Source organism: Plectropomus leopardus, chromosome 11, assembly GCF_026936395.1.
Source record: "Plectropomus leopardus strain MGB_pleo_1.0 chromosome 11, ASM2693639v1, whole genome shotgun sequence".
Classification (NCBI taxonomy): domain Eukaryota; kingdom Metazoa; phylum Chordata; class Actinopteri; order Perciformes; family Serranidae; genus Plectropomus; species Plectropomus leopardus.
Genome location: NC_142186.1, coordinates 19614793 through 19632462, shown reverse-complemented (window position 1 = coordinate 19632462; position 17670 = coordinate 19614793). Strand labels below are relative to the sequence as shown.

General features: G+C 38.6%; 2 protein-coding genes across 11 annotated transcripts in view; both read right to left on the bottom strand.

The window, feature by feature from the left end:
* Nucleotides 1-92: 92 nt before the first annotated feature.
* On the bottom strand, nucleotides 93-11062 carry LOC121946054 (cytokine receptor common subunit gamma-like). Its single transcript, XM_042490464.2, has 11 exons — nucleotides 10984-11062; nucleotides 10123-10213; nucleotides 7332-7501; nucleotides 5921-6045; nucleotides 5673-5838; nucleotides 4540-4821; nucleotides 3148-3247; nucleotides 1857-3055; nucleotides 1624-1647; nucleotides 1387-1496; nucleotides 93-502 (listed from the first exon to the last, which is right to left on the bottom strand). The coding sequence occupies exons 1-8, from the start codon at nucleotides 11045-11047 to the stop codon at nucleotides 2947-2949; spliced, it is 1107 nt and encodes a 368-aa protein (XP_042346398.2). The 5' UTR covers nucleotides 11048-11062; the 3' UTR covers nucleotides 93-502; nucleotides 1387-1496; nucleotides 1624-1647; nucleotides 1857-2946.
* A 2321-nt stretch (nucleotides 11063-13383) lies between these two features.
* Nucleotides 13384-17670, bottom strand: part of mag (myelin associated glycoprotein) — a 33715-nt gene continuing 29428 nt past the window's right edge. For 9 of the 10 annotated variants that reach the window (XM_088084224.1, XM_088084227.1, XM_088084222.1 and 6 more), the window contains one exon: nucleotides 13384-17470. In XM_088084224.1, the coding sequence (XP_087940350.1) occupies nucleotides 17312-17470 (159 nt within the window). In that variant the 3' untranslated portion in view covers nucleotides 13384-17311. The remainder of the gene's footprint in view (nucleotides 17471-17670) is intronic. The other variant, XM_088084230.1, reaches the window with a different exon arrangement.

The following is a 17670-nucleotide window of genomic DNA, read 5'->3' as shown; positions in this document are numbered from 1 at the left end:
TGACATCATAGATCATAAAAACAGGATGTTGCAGGTTGCGCAATAACATATTTCTTTCTGTTACATTCTGAACAAAAACGTCTCCTGGTATATTGTGATTTAAAAGCTTTTATTTTGAAGCAGCATAATGGAGAAATATTGACTTTTCATTAGCAGCAACTTAAAACAGCTCCCATTCAGCTAAAGCAAATATGAAAGAGTAAAATAAAGCAGATATCTAAAGTACAAACAAGGACAACCATATATCTATCAGCTGTGCTCATGCAAGCAAACCACAAACCACAGTATCAGCTGTCACACCAGAATCCAACAGTGATACTCGTCCTGTAAACCCAGACTGGACTTTTTTGTTGTTCTGGTTAGTGTGAAATATAATGTCTGAGTCACCACATCTTTGTGTAATTGCTTTACATTTGTACTCAATGATATTTTGAGGAATAAAGCCGTGTGATATAGAATCCATTTTGACAGTCTTCTTTTTCAACTCTCCAAATTGATGAACCTGTTAATGCAAAGAGACAAGAACAGTGTATAAAAATATTTAAATTTTTACAATACAGGCTAATAAGCAGCTTTGACAGCGACAACACAATATTTCAGCATTTAACATTTATCCATAATTTCTTTGGTAAACAAAATAGTCATCTAAAATACCTAACTCAGAGTTTCCAAGAAAGTAAGTTCATGTTCTGACTAACGCAGCAAATGGTCTGGTGTATACATGCTGGAAGAACTGAATAATGTAACATAGCAACAGGATGTCACTCCCAACTCATTAAATAACGATTGTTTAACTGTGGGATGAGACACCCAGGGTTAAGACATTTGTTAACGCTGCAGGCAACTATCTTAGTATAAAGAGCAAGAAAGTCTGCATGGGTTGGGCACAAGCGGCAACCTCTGAGTTTGTGGTTGGGCAGGAGGGGAGGGGGATGGGTCAAATGTGAGGTTGATGTTGAACCACATTAGTAATAAACCAAGGCTACTTATTTAAAGGTTACTTATTTTTTCTAAAACTACCAATGTGGTTTCCTAAACTAAGGAGTTAAACCTAAAAACAAAGTTGTTGTTTTCTTTACACATGTTCCAAGTTTAGTTTACAAAAGACTATATGCAGAAACGAGCAGAGACAGAAGTTTATTTTTAAAAGAGATGATACACGTATAGCACAAATTGAAATGACGTCCTTAAGCGTCCATACCTAGCACATAATATTTTGATGTGGCAGGCTACTAACCAAGCGTAGCTATTTCACGAGTTGAGCGTTAGAGTGTGTTGCATTTGGAACACCTCAGAAAGAATATTTATCATGGCAAATAATTTACAACTACTTTGTGAATATTTTTTCTTGATCTCTGGCATCACAACAACATTACACATGCATACCTGTGTCATCATTGCTGCCTCTCACAGAGGAAAGCAGCGTTGCACAGATGAGAGCAAACCTTCTGATTTGATGTCAGGCGCTCCTCAAAATGGAAATTCACTTGATGGCACTGAAATAAAGAAAACTCCACCGTTGACTTCACTTTTAAAACAGGACGTTGCAAATTTAATTGTTCCATAGTTGCTTAATTACATTTTGTTACCACATCAACCATAGTATGGGTACTTTTTACTTACTTATTGTGAAGAAGTTCATTACATCTGTTAGAAAAGCAGGGAAACATCAGCAATAAATAAAATAAAACAATAAATATCTATTAATCACTGCAATGATCCACCAACTGCAACAAAGTAAATATCTGTTATCTTCTGAACCACAAGCACCATTTTTCTATTCCAATTCCTAATTTAAAAAAGACATGAATAAAATAGTTGAATGTTTATGTTTTTTTTTTGTTTTTTTTTTTTACCTTTTTCTCCTGCTCTGTTCTCTCCACAAATATCTCTGTTGAATGTTTCTGCTCCGAACTTACCCTTCCTCTCTCCTCCTTCCCTCTTTGTGTAAGAACAGCAACAAAAAAAAGAGAAGTGTGTGCGTGCGTGCGTGCAAGCGTGCGTGTGTGTGTGGTGTGTAAATCAATGTTGTAGTTAGTAACTTTTCTTCATATTGCTTCAAAAACACACAATATAAAACGTACATTACTATAAATCTGTGTTACTGGTTAAAATCTTTGGTGCCAGGTTATGATAGTCACATGATAGTCACATGAATGTTATATTTGTAATGTGTATTAAAAACACAACAGTATTCAATGGATATGAATGAATAGCAGGTCTAAGTTGCAGATTTAGCATTATCCACAAACATAACTAAGATGCAATTCAAGCCTCACCAGAGACTGCATCATTTTAAGAAAAGTTTGATTTTATTTATTTGTTATTGCATTTGCATTAAGAAATACCTTAACAATAATAATTATTGTCTCAGGTGATTTTTCTTTAACTTTAAAATAGAGTGATGGCAAATGCACCATGCATTAGTCCTCTAAATTAGGTTCCATATTCTTTGAGTCATAGTTCTATGCAGCTATATTGACTTTTCATTTTTTGTAGCAAAGAAAATCTTGACAACAAATATACAAATCAAAAAATAGCTTTTACAGTCCAAAACAATTATATTTGGCATATTGCAAAAATAATTAGGTCAGTTTTACAGAATGTATTCCAGGCACATTGCTGATGATTCAGTTGCAACCACAATGACATTGCATAAACATTGTCATGATAAAATAATATGAAAATATCAGTCAACTAATTTCATTTCAAATAGATAACTGTGATTGTACTGGAGTAATACATGCTCACAGGACTTCAATCGGGTTAATATAGAATCCCCAAATGTAAAAAATGATAATACTGTAAAATACTAAATACAAGTTGAAGTAACATTGAAAATAATATTAAGAAATGTCACACTTATTAAATCCTACACATTTATCAAATCAGTATATAGGAGCATAATTTTCTTGTCGTACTTCACTCAGTGGAAGAAGAAACTTGTTAGTTCCGAGGTTGGGAAATAACATCATACTCTGGGGATTGGCCTGTTCTCTTTAGTGACATGTAAGTTCTGTCCTCTTGGTTTGAATTTGTCTTTTTTCCTGTGTTCCTTTGGAGAGAAGAAAGAGTGACACTTGATGAAAAAGTCTCCAGTGCATTAATAGAACCTTCAAAGCTTAAAATGATGAAGTAGAAACTTACCAATGGAAAATCAAGAGGATTATACAGAAAACATTCACAATGAGAGATACAGCAGTGACGAGAGTCCAGAGAAGAACTGCATATGGTCCATGTTTATTTCCTGTTGTAATGTATCTGTTCATATATATATGTGTGTGTGTGTGTGTGTGTGTATATATATATATATATATATATATATATATATATATATATATATATATATATATATATATATATATATATATATATATATATATATATATATATATTAGATTTAATTAGAAAAACAAATTTCCAAATATGAACTAGTATCAAATTAAGGTCTGGATTTTAGTTAAAAAAGAAGATGATGATGATTGGTTGCAGTTTGAGAATGTGTGGCTGTTGTGACTGTGGACTAATAATATTCAACTTATGGCCTGTGGGCCAAATATGGTCTCCAATACAATGCTGTGACCATTTTCTAATCTACAACGAAAATAAATTCAGACTGCTAATTCTTTTTTTGTAGTTTGAATGTAAATAAGGTACCAGAGTGCATGAAAATGCATCAGAATTAGAGCCTGTTGATTATAAAAAGTGCCCTTGGCCTCCTGTCATTTTGGCAGAGAAAGTAGAGAACCCCAGTTAAAGACCAACTGTAAATGATTATTAACAAAGTTAGTCACAGGTTTCTTTAGGATTGTTTTTGGGGTTGCATTGCATCTGTGTCTGCAAAAAACATAATGGGGAAAAGACTGAAAACATCAAGCTAAGCAAGCTAAGGAGGTATGACCAAACTTTAATCACCAATGTTGAGGGAGGTATGGTGCAACACCAGCAATTCGAGCAAAGATGCTTCAGATCTGATCTCTCTTTACGTTTAATGTTGATGCCTGCTTCAACCAGCTGTTGATGGACACACACATGACAACCTGGAAACTGTTCTTACTTAACACTGAAGTTTACTTAAGAAACGGTGAGAAGGAATACATGGATAGAAATATCTTTATGATTATTTGATGATTCCTGTATTTCCTTGAGGGAAATAACTGTAGTTAGAAATAAAGGCCATAAACAAAGGCAATAACAAAGTCCACCCTCTGACCTGTCATCAGAGTTTACTAAACCGACAATAACACTATTGTTATGCTTGATGCTCTGCCTTGATGTAAGATCATATGTAAACATATGACAGCTTGTCAGCTGTGAGACAGTTTTAGCTGATATTCAGCATGGTTATATTCAGTGTGCCAAATAATATGCAAAGAGCTTTGGTGCTCTTATGAGGCCGATCTGTTGTCAAAGAAAATGGGGGTCTAACCTCTGATTGCATGTCATTAACTACTTGGTGGTTTCATGAGAAATAGAACTGAACATTTCGCTATAAATACATTCATATAGATATCAGTGATTGGTGATGTGTATCTTTACCTTCTCCCCTGTCTAAAGTTATGATGGTGAGGTTTTCTTTTGCTTCCCCTCTATCAATGCTGCTGACACACTCAACAACAGTGTTATTGGGGTCCTCTACAGTTAGGGTGAGGGTGCTGTTGACTGTGTGGTTTGACACAGTGGTCGTAACACAGTACTCAGTGTGGTTCTCCAACAGCGGCCATTTGATGGTGGGTAAAGGAAAACCCTCACTGATACACACACAGGTCAGGATGTCCGACTGAAGCTCACACTTAGAGCTATTTAGGATCTTTGGATACACTGTGAACACACAAGAAGCATTACAAATATTTTTCCAAGTCATATACTAAATGAACATTTTTTCACTTTTAGTCAGTTTCACCATTTTAATAAGTGGGAATAAAGACAGTGACAGCTTTTGCAAAACCATTAAACTCCACATCCTTATTATGAGTCCTTATCATAACACAGGCCAAATTCACCATATCTTATAAATGAATGAATAAATAAAATGTGTTGACCTATCAAATTACCACCCTCAAGTGTTAACTTGTGTGGGGGAAAGGCTGCCACTGATTGTTACGATCACACATTTATATGTTTACAGCAGCAATTAATGTGATTGCTGCTGTGAACATATGAATACTGCAGTGACACTGGATATTGCCATGAACCATTAATTAGCAGGCTAAATTCAATGCACCAACAATTATGAGCTGCTTTGCACTGACCATTTATAGTTAAATGTGGCATGTTGAGATTGGGATATGAGGCTGATCCATGTGCAGAGAATTCCAAATTGTTTTGGAATTCATTAAAAGAAATTTGTATGCACAATTATATAAATCAGAATTTTTTTTTTTTGCGGCATGCTATTTTTGGCTTTTGATTCCACATACCCATTTAGTATGGAACCTACAAACGAATAAATGCAACCCAAGACCAGTGCAGGTACCTCACAGTATGACACAGACACACAGATAACTAAAAGGAGACAAAATCAGCTTAGCTATCTTCATGTGGTCTTGAAATAAAATCATCCTTTTCAGACAGTCAAAAAATGGTCTTGAGAAAAAGAGTGATCTTGAGTACTACAACACTGATGTACTGTATGTCGGGCCTTTTCCACAACAGACATTTTGTAGTTTTACCTGTGCTGATTTTGGATCCCCAGAACACAGACTCACTCCATTCACTCCAAAATATGGACTCTCCACAGGCATACCCAATTTTGCTCCGCACTTGCAGCTCAACCAAGGAGTTGCAGGAGGGCGAGTTGATGCAGTAATTCCGCGTCCCAACACTGAGAGAAGAGGTCTGTGGACAATGAGACAGAGATAAGAAATTTGATGTGTACAGACTGAAAACAAAAAAGAGAATGAAACAAAGAACTGCCTACCGTCCACTTGCTGTTGTTGATCCTATAGCGAGCTTCACTCTCCATACAGTTAGAATAATCTTGGCTCCAGGTGAGGCACAGATCAGACCGCTTGATGGTCAAATTTTTTGGTGGGTTTAACCTGACTGGAGATGACAGATCATTTCATGATGCAGAATATAAAACATGATGACAAGGCAATAAGGCAGCATTTTTAATCAGTATTTTCATATTTTTTATCATCTCTGGCAGGCGTAATCCTTAGGGGGATCATTCGTTTGGTCATGCATGTGTGTGTGTGTGTGTGTGTGTGTGTGTGTGTGTGTGTGTGCGTGTGTGCGTGTGCGTGTGCGTGTGCGCATGCTCATGTGCATGCATGTGTCTGTCTGTCTGTCTGTCTGTCTGTCTGTGTGTCCTCAGCTAATCCTGCAGATTACTGGACCAATTGGAGTTGTTTGTTTTGTTTTAGTGTATATTTGTGACTGCAGGCTCAAGGATCTCTTTTGGTTTGGATGAATCACAATTGAGAAAACATGTTCAATTGACTGTTTTATACCATCTTTGACTGCTGAGTGCTCACTTTTCTCAACAGGCCAGTAGGGGTCGCAATTTTAGCTTGGCTAAAAAGAACAAGCCATCTGCCGCAGGCCATATTTTGGCCTTCATTGTGGCTCAGAGGTGACATCAACAGAAAAGTTGGTCTTATGTTTTTATGGCTTTGTTTTAGTTATTAAAAATACATGTGTCCTCATAATTATATTGTATCTGTGTATATTTTCCATATAGCAGTAAAGCTCTGTCTGCTCTGTGTACCTTTTCCAGTTTTCTTCAAGAATATAAATTTAAATTACAATTGTGTTGCATCTGTTGTGGAAAATTGTTCTGTAAAGCACTTACTCAAATAATCAATTAACTCACAAAACACCAAGAGAGTAAAATTATTGCAATTACAAAGAGACATGGACTGACAGACACATGCAATAACATCACATTTACAGCATTTCAGAGACAAAGAAAGTAAAGGAGATTGGCTGACTGTCAGAAAATAACTTTCCTCCAATCCTAAAAAGCCATACTACGGTTATCTTATGGTTATCATGTTGTTTTTTTTTAAACTTTTGGGGTACCTTTACTCGATGCCCCTACTTCCTGGAGGACAGTTGTAAATCATAGTTCTGTGTATCTTGGCCCAATCATTCAAAACTGAATGCAGTAGTCAGCATGAAAAGTCAAAACATTTAGAAATGATAAACCTTAATGTTTCATAATAGTTTGCTTTCTCATTAAAATAATTTTATTCTTATTAGGCTACTTCATCTCACCTGTAGGAATAAAAAAATTCCCCCATCAATTAAAATTGTTTCTACTTCATTAATTGGTATACTTTTTTTTAAAATTACCTCCCAATGTCATGTTAAACTTCAGTAAATACCTTTTGTTTTAAGAAGATGCTCCTTCTGATGGGTGTCATGTCCGTGTACCAGTTTGGTGTAAAATGTGGTGAACCTTTGGAGTGGGTCAAAAGGCTGGTTACATCCAGTGTTTGTGTTGTTCTCTGACAGGTAGTTTGGGCACTCATTGATTTCTTTGTCATTGTGGAACCTGTAAAGAAATCAGTATTTAGTCATTCACGCACAAAGAAAAGTATGCAACCATGGCAACTGTAAACCAATCACATTATCATTAGGTCATTGCATTTCGAGTGGCGTTTCTCTGTAATTTGCTATTTTCAGATATCAGGTCCAATATTTCTCAATCTTACGATAGTTACAGAAGAGTTAACGCCCCAAAAAGCCAATAGTGGATTTAAATGGTCCTAAGTGTAGAGAGGATAATAAACACTTATTGAGAGACTGCCTCCTATTTCAATTCCTAAATCACATTGTCTTTAAAAACAATTTTTAATCAGGGACAATGATTTACCCCTCCCTGAACTACCACCTTATTGTGGTGGAGGGGTTTGTGTGTCCCAGTGATCCTAGGAGCTCAGTTGTTGGGGGCTTTATGCCCCTGGTGGTGTCACCCATGGCTAACAGGTCCTAGGGGAGGGACCAGACAAAGCGTAGGTCACCAGATTCATCACATTCATGCATTCATCACCAGATCTGATGAATGCAACAAATGGCTCAAAGTTTCCCTCACCCGGACGCAGGTCATCGGGGCTGCTCCCCTGGAGCCAGGCCTGGGGATGGGGCTTGATGGCGAGCGCCTGGTGGCTGGGCCTTTACCCATGGGGCCCGGCGGGGCAAAGCCCGAAGAGGCGACGTGGGACCTCCTTCCTGTGGGCTCACAACCCATAGGAGGGGCCAGAGGGGTCGGGCAGCAGCCGAAGGCGGGGACCTTGGCATTCTGATTATTGGCTGCAGAAGCTAGCTCTAGGGACGTGGAATGTCACCTCTCTGGTGGGGAAGGAGCCTGAGCTGGTGCACAAGGTTGAGAAGTTCCGACGAGATATAGGCCTCACCTCGACGCACAGTGTGGGCTCTGGAACCAGTCTTCTCGAGAGGGGTTGGACTCTCTTCCACTCTGGAGTTGCCACTGGTGAGAGGTGCCGGGCAGGTGTGCCAATACTTATTACCCCAGGCTTGGTGCCTGTATGTTGGAGTTTACCCCGATGAACAAAAGGGTAGCCTCCCTCCACCTTCGGGTTGGGGGACGTATCCTGTCTGCTGTTTGTGCCTATGGTCCACACAGCAGTTGAGAGTATCCACCCTTTTTGGAGTCCTTAGAGGGGGTGCTGGAGAGTGCTCCTTCTGGGGACTCCCTCGTTCTGCTGGGGGACTTCAACGCTTACTTTGGCAATGACATTGAGACCTGGAGGGACATGATCGGGAGGAATGGCCCCCCCAATCTGAACCTGAGTGGTGTTTTGTTATTGTACTTCTGTGCTCACCACAGATTGTCCATAACAAACACCAGCTTCAAGCATAAGGTGTCCATATGTACACTTGGCATCAGGAAACCCTAGGCTGCAGTTTGATGATCGACTTTGTAGTCATGGGTCGCTGCTTTTCGCAGATGATGTGGTCCTGTTGGCTTCATTAGATTGGACCTTCATCTCTCACTGGATCGGTTCGCAGCCAAGTGTAAGTGTAAGTACCTCAGGATCTTGTTCACGAGTGATGGAAAGATGGAGCGGGAGATCGACAGGCTGATCAGTGCGGCATCTGCAGTGATGCAGACTCTACACCGATCTGTCGTGGTAAAGAGGGAGCTGAGCGGAAAGGCAAAGCTCTCGATTTACCAGTCGAACTTTGTTCCTACCCTCACCTATGGTTACGAGCTTTGGGTAGTGACCGAAAGAACAAGATCGTGGGTACAAGTGGCCGAAATGAGCTTCCTCTGTAGGGTGGCTGGGCTCAACCTTAGAGATAGGGTGAGAAGCTCAGTCATCCGGGAGGAGCTCGGAGTAGAGCCGCTGCTCCTCCGCGTTGAGAAGAGCCAGATGAGGTGGCTCAGGCATCTAATTAGGATGCCTCCAGGACAGGACAAGGCCTCCCTGGTGATGTGTCAGGGCACGTCCCACCGGTAGGAGGGCCCGCGGATACCCAGGATACGCTGGAGAAATTATGTCCCTCAGATGGCCTGGGAACACCACGGGATCCCCCAGGAAGAGCTGGACAAAGTGGCCGGGGAGAGGGAAGTCTGGGCTTCTCTGCTTAGGCTGCTGCCCCCGTGACCCGACCCCAGATAAGCAGAAGAAAATGGATGGATGGATGGATGGATGGATGACAATGATTTACTCTACGCCTGTTTTCTATTCTTAAACAAAAAATGGAAAGAAAAAATAATTTGCTATACTGCAAAATGCAATTAATAAATATGTATTTGTGTGAAATCTTTACGCAGCAATTAACATGTTCAGTTAATGGAAATCTAAAACGATATGATAAAAATATAAATGGAGATTAAATCATCGGAAACTAGATAAAATTGAAACAGACAAAGGAAACTGGAGCAGTTTTTGGATGGCAAAGTACAAATCCTCTCAGAATTTAGTTCAAAACTAATAATTGCAGACCATTATCATGCATGTAAAGTGACTACACCGTACATAAACGCACAAAAAGAAAAGAATGTTATAACATCCTGATGTTAACATGACATGCAAAAACAACCCCGTTTTACTTTTGTCTTTCAGTGAAGTCCAATATTTTACTCATTGCAATTAAGAAATTCATAATATATTATTATAACTAGAATGACTGTCACTAAATACAAACCAGCCATAGAAGGTGTAATTGATCTCTGGAGTCCCCTGCTCATCCCAGGAACAGTGAACATACTTCATATGCATCACCAAACAGTCCACATCTGTCAGAGACACAAGAGGGTTGAGACAAAAGAGCCTTAAGAAGTTATTAAAAGATCGATAGGGTTACACATATTATAAACCAACGCAAATGGTAAAACACTAATAGCAGTGTACTAACACACAAAGAAATGGCAGCACAATGACACCAAAGTGAATTTACACAAAATGAGCACGATCAAGGCAGTAATGCTTTACCATAAACTGGTAGTCTAATACTACTTTAGTGGCAAAACTCCGGTAGAATGACTGGGATTTAATCCATTCAGTTCAACAACATTTCAAGGAAAGAGCTGCATGATTAAGTTATTATATTCCAATTCAAGTTTGCGTAGAGCTAAACTGTAAGTTAGTCGTTTGGTCGGCGCACGTCACTAGTGTGCTTGCTACGGGCCCCATGATGTGTAAAATCAGGGGTTTCATCCCACACATTTCATCCCACAACTTCTATAGATAAGAACAGAGCTTTGGCTCCAATGCTTTATACATCAATAGGTAAGGTACAGATAACAAAAGCACGTGGTTAAATGAAAAAAAAAAAAAAAAAAAAAACATCATGGTATGACTTCAAATAAGTAGGTTTGTTACTGATGTAATGTGACATCAAATGACATATGTCACCAGCATAGTATGGTGGACATAGTAGCACACAACATTAATTAACTTTTGGATTCAAATGGGACAGCAACAGCAGTCATCCAAACAAGCCAAAAACTGTTATTATTATCATAATTCACCTTTAATATGAATATTTAATTGAAAATGTTATTACCTGGCGGCTCTTTGGCAAACATATTTCCTGCAAGGCAGAGAAGCAGAAGCAGTGTAGTAAGCATTGCAACACAGAGTATGTGCTGGGATTCATTAGTGGTTTTACTTCCCCTCATTCACTTACCCTCAGCCCTTGATATTACGTAAAAGCATGTGTTGCGTGGAGGTCCCTTGAAAAGCAGAAGTTGGGAGAGATTGGAGAACTGTAACGGAACACCTTTCCTTTTCCACTTTCAGCCCAAGCTATCATGATCAATTGCCAGTTAAAGATTTAGTGCTACAGCTTTTAACAAATGATCAGAAATACCTGCAGACTCTCTTAATTAAATGAGGCACAGGCATCTTTTGCGAATGGGCCAATACTCAATACGCCATCAGGCACTCATGATTTGATGAACTGCATCTGTTTCTGATGGAGAAATTTTCGTTTGTGAGCTGTATCAATGTTATTATAACTATTAGGCCCATTACTAAGGTTTTAGATGATACCTTGCCAAACAACATTTTTTAATGTGTTTAAAAAAACACATTTAAAAAAACACACCTGTTGATTTCTGCTTTCAGCAGAAATCAACAGGTGGCTGTACCAACACAACTACTGATGTGACAAGCAAGCAAGCTGGACAGAGTGTGGACGTCACAAGTGCACTGGCCCCTTGAGATAAGTGACATTTTGAGAACAAAATCTGAACACAAGTGGTCAGGAGATGAATGATAGATATGCGTGCAAACAGCAATGTGCTTCGGCTGTCCACTTTTGTTCAGATAACTAAACAAGCTAATAGCGACAGATATTTCAAAACTGAAGGGTTGTATTGAATACAGCGTGATGACATGGAGAAAGGGCATGATTACTGACATTAAAACAACCTCAGGCTACTCTGACAGTCATACTTTGTGCACAACAGTGGGATGTGATATCATCTATGTCATTTTCTAAGTGTGGTGTTCCAAGGTTGAGTTTTGTGGGTGATATTTCCTGTCAGAGGAAACTGCTTCAGAAAAAAAGGCTGAGCGCATCAGCAGTGGAAAGTTTTACATATGTGTTATATAAATGCAGAGATAAATTGTTAACAAAAAAAAAAAACCGTTTCCTTAGTTGATTTTTCTTCATAATGGAGTGGCAACAAATGCACCATCTAGTCTGATAGACTAGGTTCAATATTCTCTGGTCAAAGAAATCATAGTTTTCAGTGTGATACATAGCACAGGAAAACTCATCCCCAAATCCAGATGGGCTTTATTGTCAGAAAGCTAACATAATGTATTTGTAGACATATTGTTAAAAATAAACTGTATGTCAGAATGAAATCTAATAAATATTGTTACTAAACTAAAATATGCATTAATTATTTTTTTAAACGACTATAATGCTAAATTCAAGTTCTAACTAATAATAACAACTAATAACTAACAAATAACTTTAAGAAATGTTAGATTTGTAAAATCTTACACGTTGAAATGAAGAAGAGGAGTGTGTCAACCAACTCTGGTCTCCTCTAAAAGTATATGAAACCACTGTCTGAATATTTGAAAATCTTTAAAGGAGCTGTATGTGACATTCAAAGCATATCTATGATTCAAAGTCTGAGCAAAGATTGTCTGCACACAACATGCATAGGAGAGGCTGAGCCGGTGGTTAGCGGCTGACAGTGCTTACAACGCAAACATTGCTAACGGACCTAAAAGAAGGTGGGTATTATGCTTTCACAAAACAACACTGTTCTGCTACTGTAGGTCAGTATGCCATCATTAGCAGTAATCACTGTATGAGCCATGGCAAAGCATCAGTGATAAGCTAGCCAGCAGGATACACATACAGGGACTCACATGTGCAAAAATCTACACATGGCCGAACTGTTCACCACACCAAAGAGCAAAGAAGCTTGGATTACAGCACGTGCACGGGGAGTTTTAACTTCTCTGCTCAGGGCAGCATCACTCAATTATATTTTTAGGCCAACATAGCAAATAGCAATATGTTGCTATACTAATGCTCTGAACGTGATATACCGCACCTCTAAACAAAGTTCTTTCCCTTTTCTTGTGTTTTATTTATATCCTTTCTTTGCTGTATTCACCTAAAAAAACCAAAAAAACAGTATTGAACCAAATTAATTAATTTCATAAAGTGTAGCCCATACGGTCTATTACAAAAACATTTTGATAAATCCAGATTAAACTTTGGAAAGCCTTGTTTGTGAGGTTTGATGTTTTGGTTTGAGTATGTAAAACTGCAGTTAAAGAGAAAGTCCCATTTTTTCAGCTTTTCTGACTCAAAGAAAGAAATTAAATGAGCAGGGAGCACAGTCTCATCATAGTGATGTTGACTTGCAAAACAAAGAGAAGAGACATGAGAAACAGACAGTTCACAGATTGTTTTTCTATCAATAATCAACTGTTTTCAGTTTTTGTTGTTTTTATTTAATTTATGTTTGCGTGGAACTGAAGACAGATGAATTTGCTTGAGGCATGAAAGGCTTGTTTAAAATAAAAGAGCAGGCAAACTACATCATTGCAGAAATCCTACTGTCATTAAGTAACAGTGCTAGTTTGCAGAGAGATTGCAAACCCTGATCTGAATTATTGTGTCAATGATATATGTAGAAAAAAAATCTCCATATTGATAATTATGATCACCACAAAGTATAGGACATACAAATTTGCTTTACAACACACCATGACAAAAGATTAGGAAAATCACATTTGATATTTCTACTTAAAAAGAAAAAAATGAAAAAATAAAAAGTCAACCTCCAGTGAGGCATTCAAAGACAGGAAGTGGTTATTGACTTTGTGCATACAGGCAATTTAGGAATGCTGGCCAGCATATCTATCATTAAGTCAACAGAACAATGTCTTAATTAAAGCTTAATGTGAGTCACACACGAGTGGTTGACAATAGCTTTGTTTACATGCACAGAGGACTGCATTTTTAACCTGTTTTGGGTTTGAGTGTGCATAACACTTATCCCCCTGGTACCTGGCTTTTTGCATTACATACCAATATCTTTTGGGAACCTATTCGAGTTTTTACATTAAACATTTGCAGTATGTAACTTACTTTTTCAGCCAAATGTAACACCAACTTTTTAATTCTATATTTTAAACATGATTTGAGTCAGGATAAGACAAAGGAATTCTTTGCAAAAGATATTGTGCTAATCAAGAGGTAAACGACATTTGAGTGGAGTTTACAGCAGCTTGTATGTTACACTGTATGTGACCACTAAAACATAAAGATACATCTTATCCCTTACCCCTATGTCATAGAAAACTACAGGCTTTAGCAACGGCCTTTATTCCTACCCATATATGGAGTTGCTAAAGTGGGAGACCTTTTCTGTAATTTGTCTTTTTTACTGATCGTGAAACCATTTAGAAACAGCTCACAGAGACACACAGCAGCCTCAATGAACTTAATCCATCATTTTAAATGAGACTGCCACAGTGTGGCGTTGTTTCATAATATACGCATGCTTATGAATTTTTAGTCAGAGCATGTGAACCGAAAGTCATTTCAGTCTTAAAGAAGAGATTATTGCACATCTCTTGCCAGATTTTCCTTGAGCCTTCTACCAACATCAGGACATAGGGTGTAACAATATGTTAAGGAGGAAAAACATTCAGACGTGTAGAATACTTGATATTGAGCACACTGTAGCAAGTGATTTTGGAAAGTCAAACTGTAGCCATTACTTTCAGTATTGTAGATACCATTTCTTGCCGTGTGAATATCAATTAGCATTTTCAAAAAAATGCATAATTGAGTGAAAGTAGAAATAGGACCATAAAAAGCATAAGCATATTTGAGAGAAATGGAACATGTGACCTGAAAGATGTGATGCAACATGGAAGAAGTAGAGTGAAGAAGAGGAAGCATGGCGGTAAAAAGGGGAAATTCCACTGACTTACTGACACAAAGGTCAGGTATTTTTCATGGGCAGTACATCTTTTCCTGTAAGAACAGTGACATAATGTTCCCTGATAATGAAGCTTGAGTCTGAAAAAATATACAGTCACAAACTAAGCACTAATGTGTTGCATTGTGTGGAATGTAGGATTCACTGGGTTTGGAAGTTGACCCATACTATGGACTAAAATCTAGAAATTGTGTCTTCTGCTGCTTTGATTTTGACAATTCTTTTTAAAAGTCTGCCTACTGTGACTGAAAAAATGCAAAATAAAGTGAGGCGAAACGCCAAATGGAAGTAAATAAGGGGTTTACTTTTACTTTCACTTGCGATCATTTTTAAAAACAGTAACCGGCAATCCTGCAAAGTATACCTTAAATAGAAAAGATACAAAGCAGGTATTACACTTTAAATTGACTGCAATTAGTCAGTAAGAAATTCACTCCCTGCATGTAAACATAGCCTCTGATTTGACTCATAGTGCACACTCACTACAGATTGATATTATTCGCAAAGCTCATATTAAGACAATGTCCAGTCAAAGTTTTTGAATAATGTGTGACAAGACTGACTTTACTTCCTACACTGGCTTTTATCTGTAATTTAAAATTTATATGTTTGCCTGCTAGCAAAACAGTCATGCAGGGTATTTACTGTACATACTGACATCCCTTTCACTATCAATATACATCTTATTAATATATATTATCGACACCATCATTATCAAGTTAGAATATTAGTGCGCTTTGATATTACATCACAGGTTCATCAAATGTCTTTGAATAGCGCAACCAGTTGGCTAGTCAGCTTCACCTTTTGTCATTCAAATATCTGATGCAACGCTGTGAGAATAAAGCATCAACATCTCAAGTAAAGTGATGCTCGAACTTCCCAGAGACCTCAGTGATCAATGATCAGTGTCCTACGATCTTTCAGCACGATTTGAACACACACACGCATACACACACATTGTCTAAAAGAGATAACACTTTGGCCACTTGCACTCAAACATGTTGTGCTTTAAAAGTGCTGTATGTTACTTTGAAGAAAGACAGTTGATTCTTGAGTCTCATTCCCAGGTCGCCTTATACGAACACTTTGGGTTGGTGGGTGCAGCCTGTTCTCATTCCAAAGTCATCAAATACTGCTGCTTTTTCATTCATTTTGGCATAACTTACTAATGCCATAAGCCACTTTCCACGACAGTATGAATCGCTGCAGGGCGGCATCAGTTTGATACAGGACCTTTCACAATGTTATGATACGCCAAACGGCACACATCACATCAGTATGATACGCCGCTGGATGGCGTCAGGATGAAACACTGCCCGTAATGAGGTAATATACTGCAAGGGGCTAACTAGTACATCATATGTAGACTCGTTCACCAACAAAGCAGCAATATGTAATGACTTGGGATGAGACTTAAGAAGTGTCTGTGTTTGACGACTTGGCAGTAAGACTCAAAAATAAACTTTCTTTCTCCAGAGCAACATTTAGCACCTTTGAATTTTACAGATGAATCAGAGATCTAGCACTCATGGTTTAGGGTGAAGAAGTAGAAGATGAGACAGCCAATTTTGGCCACAGTGCAGAAAATTCCCCCTAAAATGTAACATTCTGCAGTTAACTGGTAAACGTTGGACATAAGTGTGACATTTTTCAGAACAGGACAGTGTACCACTTGAATTTCCAAATCCTCTCAAATTTTTATCAAAACTGATGGTGGCTTTTCTTTTCTTTTTTCTTATTATGAGAGGCTGCTGGGTCACAGCACACATTTAATACAATTATGTGAAACAAAGATGCGTTTCCATTTCTTGTCTCAACCGGTTATCTTTTCAGGATGTAATTAACCAAAGGAAAGACAGAGGAGACATTTGCTCTCTGCTGATAGACACATAAATATAAGAGAACAAAAAGCGCAGTTACTCCTTGCCCTGATGCTTCGACTGGCAGCAGACACAGCGACAGTTACAAGAGACAGATGTAGAGCGAAACAGTGAGATGGATGCAAGCACTACAATGTGTGTCGTTTGAGAAAAACAAAGAATAACATGGAAACAAAAACATGGCCACTGGTTAACACTGCATGTTTTAGAGCCCATGTACTACAACTGAGGCCAGAAATTTCAGTAATTTCTTTGACATTGTCCAGTGGATCATGCTCTGACCCAAAAAAGTACCAGTTTCCCAAATGATGACGTGTGAAGGGGCGTCCAGAGGAGAAGGGGTAGCATGAGGGGGGAGTAGTGGCATCGAGTGGTACATTATATGTGACAAATCAAAAGAAACAAGAAGTCAGGGTGATATCCAGTTGAGGAAGGGGCATTATTACACAGTTTAACGGACTGAGGATTTGTTGGGGCTGCCACTGCGTCTCGCATAGTCGAGAGATCAGGGAAGGATCGCGATTCATTTGGCTTTGATTTCCGTGTAGTTGCTGCCATCATCCCCCCTCCCTGAGGCCCCCTCCCTGGACCTGGCCCCGATAAACTCCAGAGCAGCATAATTCAGCTCTTGCCTCTCCAGTCCTGCCATAGAGCCCACAGGTTGATAATCCCCGTCTTCTCCCTGCAGACAGAAGGACCGATGAGTGGCTCAAATCACTGGCAAGGTGCTGGTGACACCTCAGATGACAGAGGAGCGCAACAGACCACATAAAGAAAAGATGTTAGTGGTTACTGGTCGACAACTGACAACGAGACTGAGATGTTTCCTGTTAGTTTGGCATTTTGTGTTAACGATGACGCAGCCATGCAGAGGGCAGATTC

Bases quoted from the DNA above. Each gene is read 5' to 3' on its own strand.
- LOC121946054 (XM_042490464.2), bottom strand. From the start codon at position 11,047: ATGCTTACTACACTGCTTCTGCTTCTCTGCCTTGCAGGAAATATGTTT. The intron at 7,502-10,122 runs GTTTGTATTTAG...ATTTCTTTACAG, and splicing joins AATTACACCTTCTATGGCTG to GTTCCACAATGACAAAGAAA. The intron at 4,822-5,672 runs GTAAAACTACAA...GTGTGTTCACAG, and splicing joins GGGATCCAAAATCAGCACAG to TGTATCCAAAGATCCTAAAT.